This window comes from Pezoporus wallicus, unplaced genomic scaffold (genome assembly GCF_028554395.1).
Source record: "Pezoporus wallicus isolate ANWC-B61680 ecotype Strahan unplaced genomic scaffold, APGP_CSIRO_Pwel_v1 contig_3487, whole genome shotgun sequence".
NCBI classification, from domain to species: domain Eukaryota; kingdom Metazoa; phylum Chordata; class Aves; order Psittaciformes; family Psittacidae; genus Pezoporus; species Pezoporus wallicus.
This window is the reverse complement of record NW_026636018.1, coordinates 1,045,869-1,069,412: the sequence shown is the minus strand read 5'-3', so window position 1 is coordinate 1,069,412 and position 23,544 is coordinate 1,045,869. Positions and strand designations below refer to the sequence as shown.

The following is a 23,544-nucleotide window of genomic DNA, read 5'->3' as shown; positions in this document are numbered from 1 at the left end:
GATAAGTAGTATTTGTCCTAAAATAAGGCAAATCCATGTGACACTAGGGTGAATTGCTCGTCTTTTGTTCACTGTGGAGGGAGTTGAGGGAAGCTATCTTTAATATGGACATTTCACTTTTAGACAGCTACATTTACATGACATGAATTCCATGCTTGGTGTTGCAAGAACACGTGCTGTGGAGGGTCTTAATACTGTCCAAAAGTAATGAGTTCATTAACCACAAGATGGGATACAGCTGGGAAAACTTAGGCTGTTTGAGGTGCAGTAGAAAGGGAGGACAATAGGAAATGTGGGTGGAAAAAAAGTTATTATGCAACTTGCTAGTGCTTTTGCAAAGACTTAACCTTGTCTTTCAGGGTAGGAATAAAACTGTTCACAAAAACAAAGCAAAACCAAACCAACCAAACAAACAAAACCCACCAAAAAAAAAAAAAAAATAGGTGTGGTGATCTCCCTAAGGAGAGACAGGGTTTTAATCCCAAGTCTGTTCTGGGAGACATCCAAGAACTGGATGATACGCATTTGAGAAATCAAAATAGTAGGGTAAAAATTTTCTCTACCCAGTGAAGAAACAAGAAACATTATATCTGTTCATCATCAAGGTGGGATGAGCTTTGGCCCATGAAAGCTTTTCATGTTATTGTTTAGAAATATAGAGGAGCCCAATGGATATTCATCTGGGACATCACCATAGATTACCAAGTCAAAATGCTCATTGAAATGCAAGCTGTTGTACTCAGAATGGCTCTGCCATTTGCATTAGAAAATGACAAGGCTTTGTACATATAAGGCGAAGAAAGATAATTTGGTCATCCTTTCTGAACACCTTGGTTTTTTACACTTCTAAGCTTCCTTCTGTCAATGATGGAGTTAGACTGTTTTCTGCACACCATCAAAATATTTATTCCTTTGACATCAGGTAGTTGCTCATTCTTTTTACCACCTTCCAAAACAACATATAACTCAATTTCAGTGCTTATTTTATTGCTTTGGTTCTGCTTTAAGATAGGAAGGGTAGAATTGTTTTCCAGAAACAATAGGAAGTTGATGCGCTGTTGCTGGAGTTCAGAGACTTGCCCATGTGTCTATCACCATCTACAATGCCACAACTCTGGAATCTGCCTGCACTAAATAGTGGAATGTCTTGTTAAAGATACCCCTGGTATTTTCTCGCAGCTGAGAGTGTGCAGCACCTTGCACAGAGATTAGTTTGGGTCTGGGGAGCAATGGTAACTTAATAATGACAGCTTTATCTCAAGATAATCAGTTCAGCACATTAACAGAGCTAATTAAGGCTGCTAAGAGTGGCATCCTGCTCCTATATATATATATATATATATATATATATTATCTTGAATTAAGAAATTGGTTTGAAGGTACGGTACAAGTACTACACTTAGGATGATATTCATATGCAATGGGAATAAAGGACTCTGGTCCAAATCCTCATTTTTCTGCTCTTACTCTTTCCTTTGGCTGTGTTGGATGTCTGCTCAGCAGTGATGGGGTTGAGCCAATATATATCCAGCCAGATGGGTTCAAAGCAGGGACTGATGGCAATCTTGATACATAGGTAACAGAGACCTTACAAGCTCCTATGTAATAATAAACAATAGATACACTTATGGGTAGTGCAGGAAAGCTAGGGCAGGAAATGAAGACCACTAGTTAAGGAAAGTAAATTAATCAATTAGATCTTGCAAAAATGTGATATGCCAGATAGAGAACGCATTTTACTGGTTGAGGAGTAATGATTTTGAAGGACCTTGCCAAGTAGCACTTAAAACTCTGATGGAATGGAGCAGCACATAGTTACCATTATGATCCCATATTACTTGCATATTAGCTATGAAGTGCCACATACATCACAGGTGCTTTAAAACAGTAATTGACCTGCCTGTGAAGATGAATACTTCTCGCATAATTTTTTACTTTGCCTACTGATGCTTCTTAAATGAATGGCAGTTTATAAATACTTCCCTGCAACTGAGTATCCATGGTCTTTAAAGAAGTCATGCCATTTCACCAGGTCTCTGGGAATGTTAAAAATATCAGGGCACAATAAATCTCATAGGTAATACAATAGGCAAAATAATGCCAATCAAGGCAAGAACTGATGGATGAATTTTATGGGTGATGTTAGATGGGAAATCTGCCAAGAATAGCAATCCTGTGCACAGGGAGTTATGAATTATATTCCATAGCTGCTGGTTTCATAAGTCTGTAGCTGCTATAGTTGCAAAAATTAAGCTAGAAAATCTTGACCTGTAGATGAATAATCCACTCGTGTCTATCTGAATTTTCAGAGAGCCTGAAGCAACAGTTCTGTCAAACAGACTTCCATAGTCATTATAATTTCAAAAAAAACTGAGATACCCAGAACAATCCTTTAGATGTCAGTAACCTTCAATGGTTTATCATACCTGTATGGGTGAAGCAGCATAATATGAAGGAGAGGAATTGTTGTATCATGAACATTTTTATTCCTTATAAAAGCTAAGAATTTTAACTAGAATTTGGTTTAAAAAAATCAAGTGTTTCTTAGTTTTATGCACTGTGTTCCAGAAAGGCATAAACTTTCAAAGCTCAACAAAGGCTGTACTTTATGATCACACATATGAATGGATGGGATATAGTGGATTTGAATTTTCAAAATTTTTTTGATAATGTCCTTACTGAAGAAAGATTCTACTGGAAGGAAAACGGGCATCTACTGAGATTGGAAGAGGAATAACCTTAACTTAATACGTGTTAACACATATTTTGGCCTATGGTAACTTCTTATGTGTGTTCCTTGCCTGTGGCGAGTGCAACACAATGAAACTTGGCTTACCAGCAAAACTAAACCAAAACTAATTATACTTCCTTGAATTTGATGTGAATCAAGAGGTACATATATACTTACTGCATATCAGCTGTGACAAAATAAGTTTGTATGCTTTAAAAATTTTACTGTGTGTCTGACCCCTAAACAAAAAAATAACCAAAAAAAAAGCAGCAGGAGAATATGATTCTGTCTAAAAAAATAATAGTGAGTGCTACAATGAACTATGCTAGCCTAACCTTATGTAAAGTCTGAAAGTGAACAGTATGCAAAATTTGCACATGATCAAGAAATGAATCAGATCTTTAGAAGGTGTAAATTAAGATCTCTTTCTTGGATTGACTGAGCAACGCATTAAAATCTGTTCTAGAACAGTTTTGAGAGTTTGTTTTTTTTTTAATATTAGAAAAATTCTATAAAGCTAGAGGACTAGGAAATAGAAGAGCTGTCAGGTTACGCAGAAATGATTAGGAGTGTACTTTGTAAGGACAAATTATAATACTCTTACATCTTCAGGGAATTTCAATTTAATTGAAACCACTCAGGGGAAAAGAATAAAAACACTCCACCAAAACTGTAATCGGGGACAGCTGAAGTAAAACATACACAGAAGTTATTAGGCTGTGTTAATAAAAGGAATAAAGTTAGCCCTGAAAGTAAGAAAAGGCTGTGACATAAATGGAAGTCAGTTCTGTGTTTTGCTTACATTTAGTGCTTCAGAGTGTTAAACTTTGGAGATGGAATTTTGTCTGCCCTCTTCAGTCTGAGTATGCAGAAAAAACAAAACAAACCAAACCAAACCTCAAGCAGTAACTCACTTTGTCCAAAATGAGGACTCGAGCATTAGGGTATAGAAATTGCTCCCTGAGGATACTTCTTTCTTCTTCATTGACTGTAAGGGGAGCCTAGGTAGACTGAGCTGAACTATAAAGGTCCAACATTTGGATGTAACCAACGCTGTTTAATGTTTTATTTAATGATAGGGTGATAGGACAAAGTGAAACTTCAGAATGTTTGGAGGTTATACAAATCTGGGAGAAATGGTTAATTGACCAGATGGTGGTTATGCTGTATTTAGAGGAACTGGACAGACTGGAGAAATAGGCATAGAGGAACCTCATCAAGTTAAAGAAAGAGAAATGTGAAGTCCTGCACCTGAGAGAAATAATCCTATGAACAAGGACAGGCTGGGGATCACCTGGCTGGAAAGCAATTTTGCAGAGAAGGACCTAAGGTGGACACGAAGTGGATCCTTGGCCAGCAATGTGCCCTTGTGGCAAAGAAGTCCAAAAGCATTGTCAGCTGCATGAAGAAAAGCATTGGCAGCAAGTCAAGGGAAGTGATACTTCCTCTCTCACAACCCTGGTGAGACACATCTGGAGTGCTGGGTCCAGTACTGGACTGCTGAGTACAAGAGACACATGAACACACTGCAGTGGGCCCTGCGAAGAGCCACAAAGATCATTAAAGACTTACAAGGAGAGGCTAAGAGAGCTAGGGCTGTTTAGACTAGAGAAGAGGAGATTCAATGTGTAGAAATGTATGATGGGAGGGTGTAAAGGAGATGGAGCCAAGTTCTCAGTGGTGACCAGCAAGAGGACAAGAAGCAACAAGCACACATAGATATGTATGAAATTAAATTTTAAAATAAGAAAATGCTTTTTTATCATTAGAATGGTCAAGTACTAGAGCAGCTTGCAGGAAGTTATGGATTCTCAACATTTGGAGATATTCATAACCTCTTTGGAAATGGGTTTGAGCAGAACAGTTGGACTAGATAATCTCCAGAGATCATCCTTGCCAATTCCCAGTTCTGTGAATGCCCCTTATTAGTTATTTTTCTTGCAAAACCACATTGCTCTGATTTCTTTCCTACACAAGTCCTTGTGGAAATCAATGTAATTGATAATCCCACTTCATGTAGAAATATTTGAACAGCTGGATTCTCATTTTCATATGGAAGCCACAGCATCTGCAATTTATCATCTCCTGATTTTGTAATCACACCTTTAACTTCATTTTTAAAAAAAGGAGTTCTAGCAATATTCATAGGGGTTTTCTGCACCCTATAAAGGAAAAGTAGTAATCAAAAAAATATTCCTCCATATAGGAAATGGATTAAGTATTGCTGATAGACTTGTTTATTCTTTAACACCATAATGCCTAAGCCAGGCAGCAAATTGAATATATTTTTTTCAACTATTTCCATGCAAAATTGCTGCTAGCGTTGTGTTAGGTCCTTTTAAAAAAATTGTTTCACAAAGTCAAAAGCAACAATTTTCCTGAACAGTGAAAGCATTGGATATTAGAAGAGACTACTTGATTGCTTCTGGCATTAATGTAGATTTTGTAGCACATAACCAACACACCCCCCCCCCCCCCCCCCGAAAACAATTCATGTGTTAGCACAATGGCTACAGACTGCACACTTCCTTATGAACAATCCCATGATCAAATCAAGATTGCTGGTTGCCAGCTCTTTCAACAAAGATGGCATTTCTGCTTGAGGCCCTCAACACATTCATGTATAGCCAAAAAGGGCTAACTTGTACCTTGTATCAGTAAATCCTTTCTGAAAATCCACCTTTTAGACCTCCTGATGTAATTACCCTTTAAATCCTGTTTTGTCATTGACAGCAGACATGGTGAGTGGAAACAAGGACACTAGGGACTTTTGCAGTTAAGCACACAAAGGGAGAAAAGTGAATAAATGTCTTTTTGGTTTTTTAAAAAAAGGTAGTATTCTCAACTTCTGTGATCCATGGCAATACTTTAGTTTCAGTAAATTTATAAAGATTAATGCAAGTAAATTGTGGGAAAATAACCATGATATTTAAACTCAAGAAATAATAAGTGGTGTATTAAAGACAGTAGAAGGGCCATGGTGGTGTTCTTTTTGTTTGCCTCAGTAGGATTGTCCCTTATAGACTACTTTCTGTGGGAAAATTTAGAGCTCTTGCTGTCAGGTATTCAGTTAAATTTTCTTACATTTTTTGTTATTTATCATAGAATCAGCTAGGTTGGAAAAGACCTTTAAGATCATCAAGTCCAACCATTGCCCCAGGACTGCCCAGTCCACCACTAAACCTTATCACTGAGGGCCTCATCCACATGATTTTTGAACAGTTACAGGGATGGTGATTGCACCACTTCCCTGGGCAGCCTGTTTCAATGCCTGATCACTCTCTCGATGAAGAGATTTTTCCTAATATCCAATCTAAACCTTCTTGGTGCAGCTTGAAGCTGTTACTTCTTGTCCTATCACTTGTTAGGTGGGGGAAAAGACCAATCCCACCTCACTGCAACTTCCTTCCAGGTGGTTGTAGAGAGTGATAAGGTCCCTCCTGAGCCTTCTCCAGACTAAACAACTCCAGTTTCCTTAGCCATTCCTCATAAGACTTATTCTCCAGACCCTTCGCCAGCTTCATTGCCCTTCTCTGGACCCACTCCAGCACCTCAATGTCTTGTAGTGAGGAGCTCAGAACTGAAGACAGTATTCAGGATGTGGCCTCACCACTGCTGAGTACAGGGGGATGATCACTTCCCTGGCCCTGTTGGCTATGCTGTTGGCACCAACTTATTGATTCCTTCTTAAGCCTTTGTGGTAGGTCAAACTTTACTATTTTGGGTTTCATATTGCAGATACATATACTGCAGAAGAGCCTGGAGGTAGAGTTATTCTGTCCAAATTTAGATATCTACAGTGTAGATGTCAACATATGAGCTAGCTGTTAAAAGTTCCTTTGCACTCACAGGAGAGAAGTAGAAAATTTAAAGTAGACAGCTGAAACAGGTCAGACAAACTGGTTTCTTCCTATGTTTGCATCCTTCCATTGACTATATGAAAAGAGACTTTATAAGGAAGTCATGTGAGTGTCTTCTAGGTTTCTAAAATTAGGTGACACATCACTGAAGGGTTTCTTCCCCAGCTATGCTTATTTCTTGCTAGCAGGTGTCCCAGGAAGCTGGCATTTTAGGAGGGAAATAATAAAATGCAATGGATTTCACACCTTGAATTGAAAGACTAAAGACAGTAAATAGAGTATCAATGACATAATTACCTCTTCATATATAAACCAAAGATGTCATTCTAGCAAAATTTGTGTCATAAACAGCTGTGGAGTTCTTGTCTCTGAGGAGAACTTGGAAATGTCAAGGGAGTGATCTGTGAGCCAGACTGACTGGTGATGGCTGGAGCATACTCCTTGGCATCTTCTTTCTTTTTCACCCCATCATTCTTCACCCATGTTTATTCTGCATAGGAAAATATTCTTCATGTCACTGTGAAGTACTGGGATAACTCTACATGGAGTGGGTGACTTTGGTGCAAGGTACAGTTTCAGTCTGCAAAAACTCAATTGCTCCTGCATGTTGTCAGAAGCTTTCAGATTTCCACATTTGTATAGTAGCTTGGCGATGGTGCAGGAGAAGGATGTGGTGGGCAGCCCTGACAAGACATTGAATTAAGATTAATTAAGTAATGAACTCACATTTGATCACCACTGGACTAAGCCATTGTGGGTCATCTTTGAAATTTATTGCTTTCCTTTCAAACCACTGGCACACATCCCAGTGGACAAAGAAGCCTAGCAGGTCAGGTTATTTCTTTCTTTTGGGTGAGGTAACAACTCAATAATAATGACCCATTATTTGATATGAGTAAGTTTGATTCTTTGATGCCTCCCTGGGAGTAGGTACATTCTACTTGCAAAAACCCAAGTTTTTCTCGGTTACTGACATTGTATTGTGCACCTGGCACTTGCGGACTTCTCACAGTGCAATTCTCCTCACCAGCCTTTAGGCTTCTGTAACATAGTCCACATATGCAGCTGCTGCAGACCTTTTTTTTAAAATAGGGTAAAGAAATGGGCACATACAGCAAAACATGTTTTGCTGGAGTTTCTCCAACCTGCCCTTGAAGTGCCTATTTGAAGTAACTCAAGGAATCTGCTATGGCCCCAAAAGTGTCTATGGTGGACAAATGAATGCTCCTACATAGGTGATGAATTACTTTCTTAAGTCATTAGCTGACCAAAATTGGTAATTTTTATTTTTCTTCGTATTTCAGTTATGCTTGAAATAATTCCCTGAAGCTCGTTCCATTTTAGTAGCCATCAACTGATTTTCTAATTTGCAGACACTTCAACAACTTTTCTGTTTTACCAGGGATAGTTGAAGACTTCTTTATATTGCGGAACTGTATATGCATAACTGAAAGATGCACCCCCCATGCTATTGGCTCTTCTGACTTTACTAATTTTAATTACAGTAGCAGATGAAGATAAAAGTATAAAGCACCAGTATCTCTAATTTACTAATTGGATTACAGAATTTGGCTACCAAATTCTACCCTATTGCATTTGGTAACCAAACCCTATTTGGCTACCATTGACATTAGAAGACAACATATAATTCAAACTTCCATTACAAATTCTGTATTCATATATTTATATCTTTCCCATGAATGGAAATGCTTTATAAAAATTCCCTGTATTTTTAGAAAAGTTAATTTTTCTCATAAAACCTAGCTGATAGTCCCTGTTTGTGCCTTTTCTTTGTAATAGGTGCACTCTGCACCTTCGTATATCATACATGCTAGGAGCTGCTAAACAATATATACAGGTTCTGTTGCAGGTCACAGAACTGGTAGTTGTTATTGCCTAACAAACACTTGAGCCCCTGTGGATGATATGAAGGCCTCAGCCCAGTTTTTATGCAGGTTTCCATGACTACCTTGAAAGCAAAAATGAAGTTGATTCTTTTACTTTCTCTGCAAAATGTGAAAGAAAAGCAGGGAAATGGTTTGCAGATGTTCATGTTGGCTCTTTAGAAGTTCCTTTGAAACTGAGATAAAACATAAAACATCCATTCTCCACTTTTCAAGCCCAGTTAATGCCAGGTTAAAGTAAAACGGGGTCTTCAAATATTGGGAAGCGTGTATTCTGAAAGTTAACACGTTCTTGCAGTCTATCTTTCTATCTGCTTAGTCAGTCATCTCCCTCTCTCCTTTTGTATTTACATCATATTTCTGTTGTATTACAGTAGCAGAATCCAAGGATAGAATTCAATCTCCACACCACTCTCTGGCCTTTCTGTACTGGCCTGCACGCAGGAGTGCAAATGATCAAGAAAAAGATTTAACTCCAATGTCTGCTAATGCGTCTGTCTGGTTTTCTGCTGCTTCTGTTAATGGAGTGACTTTGTTTTTCCAGCTCCTCACTGCTGAATTTCACCCACAGATGTTTGCTGTCCTCCTCAGCTGAGATCTTATCAGGCCTTCATTATTTGATAAACCATCAGAAATACAGTTAAGTAATTAAATTCAGTACCAGAGCAGAGCACGAGTGACTGATCGAGTGAGGATGGCAGAAAGCAGATCTGTTTAGAGGGAATTTTATGAATCATTGTTCTCTGTTTAGTCAGGGTCTGGATAGGGAAGACAAAAAGTTAGAGCTTAATTAACCTCTTTTATTTCTTATTTTTTCTGAATACTGATGTCTTGGCAGTATGTCACAGTCAGTATAAAAACTGAGTATCCCCTGATCATAGAAGTTTATTTGCATTTGCCTTTGTCATTTGTTTATTTAATTTCTGTCTTTGGTCTGTTTTCTCCTTTGTTGTATTTTCTCACATTCCTTCTGCTATTTTAAATGTTTTTCCAATACACCCTGGCTGTATTCTCTCTCTAATTGTTTGTGTCCTGTATCCCTGACTTGTTACTATCTATAATGACTTTATTTTCTTCTGCAATTTTTTTCTTATCTGCTTAAATTTTTCTGTAGTTGTGAAGATGAATGTTGGTTGTGTTTATGCCCATGGAGGTGATAGGTGGTGGCATGTAGGAAATCTACATCAGACAAGAAGATTTTAAAAAGGGGGCTCAGCATTCAAAGGCTTCATTTGGAAATAAAACAGATGAGAGAGAGTTCTCTGGCTCTGAAACAAACTGGTGTGGCACAGCTCATGCCCATGTGGCTAAACTCTCACACCTTCCTACGTAGAAATGCTGCACCTAAGTTCATAGACATTGCCAAAGGACCTCTGGCTGAGCTTGTGTTGGACAAATTAAGTCTATAGGGTAGAAATGCACTTGAAGGGGTGTGGTGTGCTAACCTTTGTTGGATGCCAGTTGCCCACCAAGCTACTCTGTCAATCTCCTCCTCAACCAGACAGGTGAGAGAAAATTTTCTTGAATGAAAAACTGTTTGATGAATTATGGTTTGGAGTGAGTGGGATTTTTTAAACACTGTCTTATGGCAGGAGTTGCTAGGACAGAGCTAATGTCTGCTATGCAATTCTGTTGATGTCCTAACTACCTGTCTAGCTCCTTGGCAAAGATCAAGTGATGGAAGTCAAATATTCATGACACTATCGTCTGTATAAGTCAATCCTGTCTTACAGATGAATCTTTAGCCTTACAATACAGTTCATTCCCTTGCAACTGTATTGCTAAATTCCCAAAAAGACATCAGATTATAAACAACTCTGGTCACGGATTTTGTTACCTGGACAAGTGATCTGTGTGAGTAAATCATCATGTCATGTAGTCTCCTAAAATGCCCCCAGACAGCTGTTCTTTTGAGATATTACTGAAAATCATGAAGGGCAAGTCATGACTTCAGAAATGAAGCAGACAGTTAGGTTCTTTTTCTGGTTCAAAATCATCCATCCATCCTACCTTTTTCTTTGGGTACAATTTACGACTTTGCAGCTACAGAACCTGTTTCAATAGTTTCCATGATACAAGTAACAGATCATAAAACATATCCTTTGGCTTTAAATTAAGTATCAAAACCATCTGTTGATAGTTGGAGTCCACACAAATACGGTTACAAGTATGGTTGATCTATATTACGTACAACTCACAGTTCAAGTGTTGGATTCTCTGTCCTCTGTCCATTCCTTCTTCATTCTCTTCATGTTTATTTATATTAATTTTCCTCTTTCACTGTAGAGATCTGAGCCTTGACCTGAAGACCTTGGTGAAAAATTCTGCAGAGAGGCTGCTTCAGCCCGAATAATAGTGTTAACAAGCAAAACCTGACTGCAGTTCAAAATTAAGAGAGAAGATGGTCATCAACTGGAAGATCTGCTTCTTCATTCTGACACTGCTTCCCATGGTAAGGAAAAGTGTTTTTATTTACACTGTACTCATAAATGCATGTTCTCAAGTCCAGCACTTGCTAAGAGTGAAGGGTCTGTTACTGACACCAATTAATCCTCCTTTGCATATGCAATAGAATTGTGATGACTGCTCATCCTATAGAAGGGCAAGTCCATTCTTTGAGGGGATTTGTTCACTATTTGTATCTGACATTAAATAGAAAATAAAATGAAATTAAAAATAATAAATTAAAGTTTAAAATTAAACTAATACATTAGACTAGACTAGAATAGAAATTGAAAAAATTTGGAGCTCTTGCTTTAAATCCATTGGCTTAGTTTTTGTTGGTTTTTTTTTACAGGCGATGGGATAAAATTAGAGAAAAAATTTTTATCAGCTCAGTGAAACATAAGACTCAAGATAGTTCAGCCAGTGCTTTTGAATGCCTCTATTTTCAGAGAACCAATTTTAATAAACTGTACAAGTGGGCCTCTAGATACACAGGCACTCAAACTCTTCTATCACTTTTCTGAAGATTGTCAGCTCTTCATGAAGATTACAGGGGTTTCTTTTCATCATAAGCCTTTACTTACTAAGCAACATACTCTCCCATGGACCACTCTGTCTTAACACATCTGGAGATTGTAACTCTATGCCTGCCTATTTTCCCTCTGAGCAGTGTGGCTCTATGTAGCCTCATGTAACAGCCATAACACCTTTGAAGAAAACATGCTTTTTCGCTTTGTAACTGTGAGGAGCAATATACAACCCCTATAATAAACTCATCTCGTATTTCAACTCAGTTGTTTGCTAGACCACTGGTCACAACTGTGTTTTTCATCACTTCTCAAGAAGCGTTGCTCAAAGGGATACTGTGACAAATAGCACTGTTATTTAAAACCTCTACCTCATTCGCATGAATTGCTATAATTTCCATGAAAATGCTTTACAGTTGCTTAATATAAAGATTTCTCATGTTGCTGCACCTTAATAGCTAGGTATTTAAAAGAATTCTTCACATTTGTTTTGTTTTTACTTTTAATTAAGAACTATTTAATATGGTAGAGATGTGACTAAAGTATCTTTCAGCAGTTTTTACATAGTTTGCTTATGTGTATTGGTTGTGTGACCTGTCTTTTACAGTCCATAGCAGTCAGTATAGAGGGCTTGGCTTTATTTTGGCACACAAAAATACGCATTCTTTCTTCTTAGGTTGTATTTAGAAACTGCTTTAATTAACTGCATATTATTCTGCTAAATTCTGTAGAATAGGATTGAAACTGGTAGTATACTTCTGTTCATCCAAAGAATACAGTCCCTTACGATATATTCTGTCTGGTCTTTAAATTTCTTTCTAATGCATGACTCTTCTGAGTATTGCCTAGTTTTCCTGGTTAGCTAGTAGGTATTAGTTATTAGCTAAGTGAATCTGTTTAATTTTTATACTGTATCTCTGAAATACATTTACACTAGACTTCCTCTAAACTAATGTGGAGGGGGAAAAGCCCCACATTTAATCTGCTTTGGATGCTTATGTTAGGATAAGATTCCTATAAAAGGAGGTTATCTCAAATTCAGATTTTGGACATGTATTGGATTACCTAAACACACCTTGTAGCTTCTGGTTTGAGACCCAGAAATGACAACCATCATGTCTCAGTCTCTTAGGAACTCCTATCTTACAGCTAAGCATAAGACAGCCTCAGTGTTTCCTCATCTGTAAGTGTCAGTGAGAAGCACCCTATACCTGGTGAAACTGGAAAGCATATCAGTAGACCTACTGAATTCCTGGGTATGCAGCATAATTTTCAGACTGGAAATAAAATTAAGTAAATGGTCATATGAATGGAAAGGCAAAAGACTTTTTTTTTTTTTACATGAACAATGGTCTTGAATGTTTCAAGATTCTTGGTGTTCAGCTTGAGACAGACAAAAGATGTCTTCTTATTTAGAGGTGAACAGTTTTTAATTAAGCAAAATAGATGTGGCTGAACGTATCTCTTGAGCTTTCAGATGGATGACCTTCCTGGCAAAATGTAAAAGGACAAGAAGTTTCCAGTTCCTAGCATTCCAGGACAAAACTGTGATCGCTGAGCTGGATAATTAGTGATCAGCTCCAGGTTTTGGAAAGAACAGCTAAGAAATACTGTGAAGCAAACCAGGGCTAATAATATCAAATATGCTTTTGTATATGCAGTTTCTGCAGTGTTTATGATCTTGTGCAAGAGGGCCAGGTTTTATTATAAGCTCTTGCAGGAACCCAGGGACTAAAGTAAATGATTTTACACACATAAACTTGTGTATTTGCACACACACTTTGGCCAGTGATTTGTGCCTTTGACAGACATTGTACTGTAATTTGTGTATAGTATTTATTCCTCATTACATCTCTTAAGTTTCTTTTCACAGACCAGAGTTCGGGAATGATATAATGTTACTTATGGTTCTTTCCTCGCAGGGACTCTTTTTGTAATGTGTGTGGTAACACGTTTTCTCTCCACTGGGACACACACTTTCTTTTCAAACCACCTCTAATGTGCTGTGCTGGTGTCCTCAAATTGGTACTTTTCTGTCACACAGATTTTCAGATTTTCTACCAAGGGAGTGGATGTGACTTTTAAAAAATATAGAGTAAATTTGAATGTCATCTTATCCTCCCAAAAGTTCCTGAAAAAAAAAAAAGAAAAATCTTTTACACTGCTTTCCTCTAAACACATCTGGTACTGTTCAAGAAATCTCCTGTTACTCTCAAGGTGAGATCCTGTTCTTAGCAGTTAGTATCGATCCCCATTTTGTGGCCCATGTCTCCATCCTTCGTAGTGTGGCTCCTGAACCTGTGCAGCTGCTTGGATGTGTAGTTTTTGGCTTCACCGATAGAATGAGCCGCATTCCATTTTACACACACACAAAAAAAAAGTGCCCAGACTAGTGTCTGCATTCATAAACAGACCAAGAAAAGGCAAAAAGAGGACAAAGTGTTTTAATGGAAAATTCTAGGTGGCTTCAACTACAGGCAGACCAGACAACAAGAAAATAATATACTAAGATATATTTAGAAATTGGCACATTAAGCCAGTTCTAATTGTCAGGGACTAGGGTGGTTAGATTTTTCATGTGTTTGACAAGTTATTCTGTATTTGCCTATCACAAAGGTATTCTACCTTCTTATTAATCACTTGGAACTGAAGGCAGTATCTACAAGCATGTTACCTGCAATGCATTTTAGAGGATTTCTTGAGCTTTGTTTTTTCCCCATTTTAAATGCTTTCCTATCTTTAAATATCTATGTTGCTATTTTAGCTTGTTTTAATCCATTTTTTTGTAAGCTAGCCCATTTCTTTTCAGTCACTTCCATTTTTTTTGTCTGAATATCCCCTCTTTCTGTTGGCACATTAGTTTTCTTCATCCTACTTATTTTTTGCTTCTAAATTCACTTTCACTGCCATTTTGATTGATTTCTCATTCCATTCACCTGTGATAGCAGTGGGCATGTTTTTTTTATTGGAAGTATTAACAAGAGTGATCATAAAATTATTGAGGAGATGATAGGATCCTAAACCATCATTCTTTTATCTGGTTCCAAATGTATTTGAGAAACAATGGAATTCATGACTCACAAAGTTGGCTTAGTATATGGACTGAATTTTAAATGTAGCTGCAATGCAGGTGTTCTAAGTGTCTGTAATAATTCAATCAGATGTACTACTTCAGCTAATGTTTGGAATTTCTTGTGGCATTTTTAATATTGCTAAGATTAAATGTTTTAAATGATAAGATGTTACTCATAGCATTTTATTAGCTGGCAAACATGTTCCTTGACCTCCTTAAAAAAATACAAAGCAAAAAGAAAAATAAAGGTGTAAGTGATGCCTCTTGTATACTAGCTTTGAAGTACAATCACCATATGAGGGTCAGATAGGCAAATACAGATTTGGAAGAACAAACAGCATCTCACAGATCAGAGAATGAAACCTTGATCGGATTACATTTAATCAATTCATAAAGAGGTGAAGACAGAAACTAGATCTGTTTGTTAGACTCTGTTTACTGAAGGGGATAAAATTTCTCAAACTTTTTAAGGGTGTGTATAGTCTACAGAGCAGAGACCTGTCTGTATCCTCCGTTATTCATCTGTAGCAGTCACTTCCAGCCTGCCAGGCTATGTTCAAATAGGATCATTTATATTTCAGTGTCTGTCATTTTTTGAAGATGAGAGGCAGCATATTCAGACACACTATTCTACCAGTTTCTCTCCAGCCCTGCTACGTTTGTTAGAGCATCCATTTTCTGCTGCAGCCCGAATGTGAGTTTCCTCTGGCACGAACATAAGATGGTTGTGTTGGTCCTTGCTCTTTAATCGAACTGTTTTTTTTCAATGCAGGACTTAATGATCAGCTTTTAATTACTTTATGTGCCTTATGATTTATAATGTCTCATAGCCCTATTCAAATTCTCTTTAAGATTGCTGCTGTCTTTATCATAATGAACAGTTACATGGGATTTCCCTATTACTTATGTAAAAAAATGCAAATATGTACAAATATAGGTAGGGAACTTCTGGGAATGTTCTCTAGAGGAGAAAAAACTCAGCTAGCCAAGACGTTACTGCTGCTATAGATTTTCCTTTTTAATATAAGGAGATAGTGCTGGGGGCAATCAGCAGAAAGTAACAACCTCAGAACACCTTATGCCTTTTTTAAAGAAGAAAAAAAAGTCTCAGGTTGTATAAGGTAAGAGAAGGGGGTAAGAGAAGGTTCAGAATTTATGTATGGTGTAACACAAAAAAACATCCAAGAAAATCAGTGTTACCAAATAACGACAGTGCCCTTGATACCAATCACCTTTCAGAGACACAAAAATTAAAATCTTGGTTTCCAGATGGTCCTTAGCCTGTCAGGTAGGTCGGACAGGTACTTACAGAGAGTCACAGAGTGATGGAAAACTCAGGGTGATATCTCCTCCTCAGGTAACTGTAAGTCCCTGGATGGTTGGGTTTTTTTTTGAGAAAGCCTAGCATGTTGATACTCCTGTTTAAGATGCCTGAAGCTGGTAGGAGACCTTGATGTTGTGTCGATACTCTGTCTAGTATACTGCCACTCGTAGTCTCACACTGGGCACACCAGGTGTCAGTTACAGTTATTGCAGAAGCTGAAGAAAGACACGCTTGTTTGAAATTTCTTTTAAGGTTACTGAGTTTATTTGCACAAAACATGAATGGCAACCAAACAAAGAAAGTCTAGAAATACACATATTGTACCAATGTATGGTTCACAACGTAATGCACAAACATTTATGTACATGCAGCTTTCCTTATTTAGGCAGGCAAGATGTTTAAGTCTTAGTAATGCATGGCAGCAGGTTACAAAGCAGTAGATCGTTGCCCTGCATTAACGTGTTCACTCTTTTTCCTTCTGGTAGTAGTAATAATTTCTGTGACAGGCAAATAATATGATGACAACACTTATTTAAGAACATTAATATGATTCTTTTCCCTGCTGGTTTTGTATTCATGAGCTTGGAGGAGTGTTGGATGAGCAGTCAAATAACAAATTGGGGAATAAATAGAAGATTTCTTAGAAATGGAGCCCGTGGAAAAAGAATCAGTGATTTTTCATGTTGCCTAGCTATTAATATCCAGCACCTGGAGGGATATTATCCAAGTCACTAGCAAGTGTGCTACTGGCCTGTTCTTCCTCTGGTTTGCTGAGTCAGCAGCCTAAGAAAATTTACTGTGGAGTCAGCTTGAAGAGATAGTTGTGATGCCAAACCAAAGCTACATAAAAAGGAAGGAGAAAATGGAAGCAAATGAGCAGGAAAAGAGGAAAAGAATATGAAAAAAACCCACATTTTCATCACTGTACTGTTAGAGATTCAGCCTTCTCCTCCTGTCCCTCTCACCATGGCTTGTAATAGTTTCTTCTCTATCTGTGAAATAAACTCTGCTGCTTCTCAGAGTGAATGTATGTCCTACAGCAACAATTGGGGCTTTCCTAGGGATCAAGCAGCGCTGCTGTAAGCCTGCCTGGGGGAGCACACCAGATCAGTGCTTACCACAGGTTTCCACACCACAGGGCCTCCAGATGAACTGTCCAGGGGTTACCCATTCAACATCCATAAAATTAGGAAGTAGATGCAAGACAGCATGCAGTGCTTAAGCCTGCTTCTAGGACTCCTTTTTCAAAGCCATAGAGACATGGCTATTTAATAAAAATCTATGACAGCCGTTAAAAAGCACTGCCAACCATAAAGCCTAAGTGTTGCTGTCACTGTAGCCCCCAAGGGTGTGGAACCCAACTCAACAAATCCTTCTTTGTTTCTTTGGGCAAGGGGTGAATAACTCAGTCCAGGCTAGCTTGTGCTCACGCTCCTGAAAAGAAAATTGGGTTTCTTTCTCTTGCCCTGTTTTTTTTGTTGTTTTTTTTTATCCCCATGTGTAAATCACTTGGAAGTGAGGATTTTGGAGATATGGTTCCCATTAAAATACAGTAATATCTGTGATTCGTTTATTCCATGCCATATAATGCTGGTTTTGCCCAAACTAGAGAACATCACCTTTCTAATAAATGGGACCTGCTTCTGTAGTTCCCTGTGCATGTTAGAGCTTAGTTGTGTACCTAACTGATGTCAACAAATGTACTTAGGCCAATATTTAACAACTCAAATGTTGAATGTCTAGATTCAGATGTTTACCTACATTAATATATACTAATGATTCTGTGGCAAGGGACAGAAACATCTGTATATTGTTATAACCCTTCCTAAGCCTCCTTAGTGCTTTCCCTACAGCAGGGTCGTAAAAATTATCTTAGTCTATACTTTTGTTTCTTTGATTTTTAGAAAGCTGAGCAGTAGATTATACTTTACAAATGTCATGTGGTTGATGAATAGATGACAGTAAGTCACTGTTGCCCAATTGATTGTCTGGCATTATTAACATCTTGAAACTCACCGCCATAGGGTGGTTTGTAAGGTTATCACAAATGCTATTTACTACTTTTCCTGGAATACATTTTTAAAATGGATTATTAAATGTGTGTTCTTGGATGAGTGAGGGCAGATGCAAATGGATTATTGTGTTTGTAGTAAAGAAAAATAAAAAATGCATACCATTAAATACTTCAGGACTTCTTAGAAAAAAAAAATGAAGATCCATTTTAGAAAGAACAGGGAAAATATTTTCCCCACATAATAACCTTTAAGAAATATTTTGCAATACTTAGCCAGAATTATTCTTTCTAGTAAAGTTTACAAAATTTAATCTCAATTTCAAGTTTTCTCCTTTTTTTGTACAAAATAAGGTTTCTAAATAAATACTCAAATATTGTCTTCAAACGGGACACAATATGAAAAGGAAGCACTTCATAACTCTCCTACCACTTTCTAAACAGGAAAAAATGCAGCTTTTTTTTTTTTTCTTGTGTTTTGTTTTTTTTTTTTCTATCAATACGGTTTAGTCTATAAGCTTCATTAGCTTGTTGTTTCCTGAGGGAAAATAGGCTCAATGAATGTCTTTCAGTCAGATTTCCTTTGTGTCAATTGGTAGGTTTAATGGTTTCCCAACCTTTGTATGTGGTCAGTGGCTGTGCTCACTGTTTCAAAATACTTTATATATTTTCACTCATGCTGAAAAATTCTGTTAAGGATTGCAAAGTGATAAAGTTTATGCCATTTGTGACCTTCCCGATAAGACATTTATGCAATGTCCTCTCCTCTCAAACGTTACTCAGGAGGCTTCATTTGGAGTGTAAAATTCTCATGAATTGTCTAAGAGCTTTAGACAGAAAAAGAAAACACTTTAGCTTCTGTGTACTCTTTTCAAATCCTTTCAGTCCCACAGTCTCTCTTTGACTCAGCATCTGTGGCCAAAGTGTGTTATTCAGGGGTTGTTTAGGCTTAATGCGGCTGTTGATTTGGTTGTTTGAAGACTCGTGAGACAGTTTGTCAATAACTTGAGCTACTGGTATTTGCAGATTTGGGAAGGGAAAGCACAGAGATATTTTTTATTTTTATTTTTATTTTTTAAATTATTCTTACCTGGTAGCCGCATCTAAACATGTTATGTATTTTGTCATAAAACTCTTTTGGACCTTTATTTTGACTTTCTTGTTTTCAAAGGGCTCGCCAGATAGCTGGTAATGCAAAGTGCATATTGGATAAGATTAGAAATATGCTAAAGCTCAAGGGTATAAATTTGTGTTTATTTCCTCTCACATATTAAAATGTTCTTTTTTCTTGCTGCCCTCTGGCTGAGTTGAGTTTAGTTGTTATATCTCTATTAGCCAGTTTTATGATAATTTGCTCCATTACTTAAAAACATAACAAAATACATGACAAGTTAGCATTGCAATAAAAACTAAATTCTCATGCAATTTCAGACTAAGCTAGTCCATTTTAGTACCACTTCCAGCAATGTAGATGTGCAAAATCTAAACATTTTTGGCCATCATGTATTGTCAGTTATGTCTGAACTAATGCAAGGTGAACAAACTGTCTGCTTATTTACAATAACTATTAAATATATCTGCGTATTTTCAGCCTGAAAGCTTTGACATCAAAAGTGATGATGTTGTTATTCATCCTGTAGCTGTGGGCATTCCCATACACACTCCATTTGCAGAGCATCTGTGGGAGAGTCAGGAATTTTGTAAAGGCAGGCAACGTCAGTGGGAATAGGCTATAAAATGTTGATGGGCCTTTGTTGCACTAAGTGGACTTACGTGATCCTATCTATCTATCTATCTATCTATCTATCTATCTATCTATCTATCTATCTATCTATCTATCTATCTATCATCTATCCATCTATCTATTCATGCCTATATACTGAATGCTATGGGTAGTTTCAACTAAATTTGACAGAACAATCACGTTCTCAGGCAAATTGATTTTCTACCAGTTTCATATGAATGTTTAAGCAAAGACAGATTTTGTTAATTCGATACAGAAAAATGAGCTTGAACATAAGCTCAAGCCTTATTAGGCAGCAGATTATCTAAACAGGAGCTCATCTAGGAGACACTACTCCATGCGATCAATGGCTAAAGCCTTGTGCCACTGCTCACAAAACTCATCCGCTTTAATTTATTAATGAATTTATTTATTTATTTTAAAATCTAACAGCTAATTCAGGTATCTGGACTATCAGGATTGCTGGCAATTAGAGCAGTAACCTAATGCATGACATCTTGAACATCAAATCTCATTGCTCTAGGTTAGTGCTTGATTTCAGCATTGCTGCAGCTTCTTGTTTCTGTTCTCTCTGTATCAAACAAGACCAGCTGCACTGCCCTGTCTCTAAAAGGTGTGGAAAAAATAAATCCACTTAATGCTAAGGTGTGCTCAAGTATTAGAGTGATGGTGCCAATGACAGGTGTATGAGACATGAGAAGTTTGGTTAATCTCAGTGCTGCACTATGGAAAAGCTTGTGCTAGTGCCCTGGGAAAGCACAGAGGGAGTGCCAGGGCATAGAATCATGGAATGATTAGGTTGGAAGGGACCTTAAAATCATCTAGTTCCAATGCCCCTGCCACAGACAGGGATACTTTCCGCTAGACCAGGTTGCTCAAAGCCTCATGCATTGCCTCCTGATTTTCTAACACTAGCATGAAGTCCCACGTAAATCTTCATCTGATGAATGCATTTATGTTTGCAATGACATACTTATTCCTTTTCCACTTCAAGGAGCTTATGTGTTCTATTTTTCTAACCGTTTACTAGCTGCATTTTAATCTTTCAGGGATTTTCTGTGAGTTCAGGGAGTAAACCAGGACCGGAAATGATTGCTTGAGTTTTCACAGTGTGACCTACTGGTCACAACATGAGTTCTGCAGCTATTTAATTATGGGACACAAAGATGGAAATTCTACTTCTTTTCCCTTTTGTGTCCATAGATATTTCCACTCTCTGTTAATGAAATCCAAAATAACACCTTGTGGATCGGAATTTGTATTTGAGCGGTATGTCATCTTGCACTGAGGTCAACTCCCAGTGTATGGCACTGCTTATGAAGGGAGGCTTTTGGATGTTGAGCAACATAAACTGGCAATCTTCCAGCTCTGTTCATGGCTTTGGGAAAAAAACAAACGCCAAACAGCTGCAGAACATGGCAGAAGCTGCTGTGAGATAGGACCATTAAAACTGTGGAAGAATAAAAGCCCATTTAATGTAATGTAACAAAAACCAAATGGAAAGTGATAGGGATGTGTGTGAATAACATTAGTCTAGAGAAAATTCTGGTTTCAGGAATGATTATTTGCATTTTGGGGCAGGAGTTTTTATTCGTGTTTGGGTTGGGTTTTTTTCCTCATATGTGAACATGTGAAATATATATGTCTGTTGCCAAAAGTGTAATGTAGAAATTCTGAACACAGTAATGCTATGGATCAAATAAACGATATTGATGTATGTTGGAGTCACCCCAAATAACCCATGAGGAACAACATAAAATAGATTTCACCAAGTTTGCTTTCAAATCTCTGTTTACCTTAGGCATGACAGGAATTTGCTCTCATGGCAGAGGAAACTCTTCTTTTTCTCACTCTTAAGTACGTATTAAACAGACAGTATTTACATTTATTAGTGTTTTCCTCTGATAGCAGGAAAACCAAAGCAGTCTGAAGCAGCTGCCCCCATTTCTGACCTTTCCTTTCTCCATGGAAAATGAAACCACCTTATTTCTATTAACTTCAAACTGAAACAAATTTAGAGATTACTGCAATTTAATATTACCATTTCAAGGGCTTCAGAGCTATATTTCTTTTTTTGTTTTTTTCTTTTTTGTCATACTACAATTCAGAAATAGGTGGAGAGGAAATGCTTTGCATGTCTTTATTCCATTGAATATACATGGATGTAGGATGGGCAATAAGGGTCTGAACTTCCTGAGAAGTGCATGGTAGAAATTAGTTTTCTTTTTGTAACTGGAAATACATTAGCAGAAGAGAAATTAACTTCTGGATGTGAGTAAGGAGCTGGAAATGAAGCTGTTAAGGTTAATAACTGAGAAATTCTGGCAACTTAAGGTCCTGGGCAAGCACTGATGTGGGAAAATTCATCTGAATCTGAGCAAAAAGCTTTTCTGAAGCTTTTGGCTTACTAAGAATAACAGTCAAGGAAAAGACCCAAGCATGAACTCATGGCTATAATGCAAAGCAAGGCATGTTTTCTGAGGCTGTGTTGCATGTATTGCATGGCTTTCACCATCCACCACTGTTAACTATAGAGGCAAAATTTGTTTTTTGCCTCTATGTATGCTGGGTTGCATACTTTCTCAAGTCACATAAGGACCTGTGGGAATCTAGGATGGCTAAAGATTTCAGAAGCAGGTATCAGTGAAGTTATGATGTCATCATTAATACAGACGAAGTAGGATCCAGTATTTTCAAGCCCAAATACATAACCTTAGGCTCTCCTAGTCGATATTCAAAGACCTTATTAAATATGGCATGCAGAAATGCTGCAGCAGAACCCTTACATCTTTCTCCAGGCTGCCAATTTATTGATGCTTCCACCCATCTAGCAAATTAAATTTGGGAAGAGAGACTTGAACATATCTGCCATCACTTACTATCTTTAGTGTGGAGTAGTAAACGTATGTTTGGGCTTTAAAGACCTTTCTTTTTCTTTTTTGTGGCACTGAAAAATTGACTCTTGTTTAAATATGCAAAAATCCTAAATGTGTGCGCATTGCAGACAGCTGCAAAACAGCACAGCTGAAGCATTTGTTACCCTCGGACAGAGCCCCTGTGCCACCAAGCTCTACATCAAGACTGCCTTTGTACCTGTCAACCCAGGTGACTGGCTTAACACTTTAGATGCCTTCTGAGAACAACGGGAGCTATATCATGAGGGTAATAAAATGCATCCCAGATCTGTTCATATTCAGTGAGATGTCCCTTATCTGGGCACATTTCTGTAAAGCAGTAGAGCAGAAAATGCTGGAGCAGAATCTGGGTCGTGACAAGACTCTGAAAGTGAGACCTGTGGCTTATCTGTCAGGGTCTGAAATGCATCCAAGTCCTGCTGGTTTATTTGGAATGAAGTCACCCTTTAAGGCGGAGATCTTTTATTAGAAGAAGACCATCTCTATTACTGCATGTTGTCCCTCCTTAAATCAAATCATACCCTGCAGTGATACAAAAGTAAAATAGGTATTTGAGATAGGGTATGCAATCTGGCACTGTGTTTTGATGTTTTGTTTTCTAGTAATTTTTCAGTTATTTTGTAATACATCATACTTATGAATTTCTTTAAACCTCCTTGAGATTCAGCTCATGAAGTATAGTGTAGTCACTGGTAGGAATTTCTAAGAATACCTTATGAGCAGTGCACATGTGAGAAATTCATTGCTGCATGTGTTTTATGCTGCTAACAGAGCAGTGAGCAGAGCAGGGGCTAGGTCCCACATATCTCCTGTCGGCATGATTGTCTCATGAGCAGTTTCTGTGCAGTTTATATATCCTCAAGCCACATGAAGCATTTGGATAAGGAATTATGAAGGGATAGGTATCCCACTTTTTGCAGGAAATGGTAGCATTCTTGCATCATGGTTCATAAGAACTTTGAGTTACAGGTTATAATGATAGAATATTCTTGATACACCAACTAGTAAAT

The 23,544-nt window shown here is 37.7% G+C and overlaps 1 protein-coding gene across 11 annotated transcripts in view; it reads left to right on the top strand.

Moving 5' to 3' along the window:
• The window catches only part of ADCYAP1R1 (ADCYAP receptor type I), a 137,937-nt gene that overhangs the window by 21,158 nt on the left and 93,235 nt on the right, over window positions 1-23,544 (top strand). For 10 of the 11 annotated variants that reach the window (XM_057398930.1, XM_057398934.1, XM_057398941.1 and 7 more), the window contains one exon: window positions 10,782-10,947. In XM_057398930.1, the coding sequence (XP_057254913.1) occupies window positions 10,897-10,947 (51 nt within the window). In that variant the 5' untranslated portion in view covers window positions 10,782-10,896. Of the gene's footprint in view, window positions 1-9,870; window positions 10,001-10,781; window positions 10,948-23,544 lie in introns of those variants that run through there. The other variant, XM_057398931.1, reaches the window with a different exon arrangement.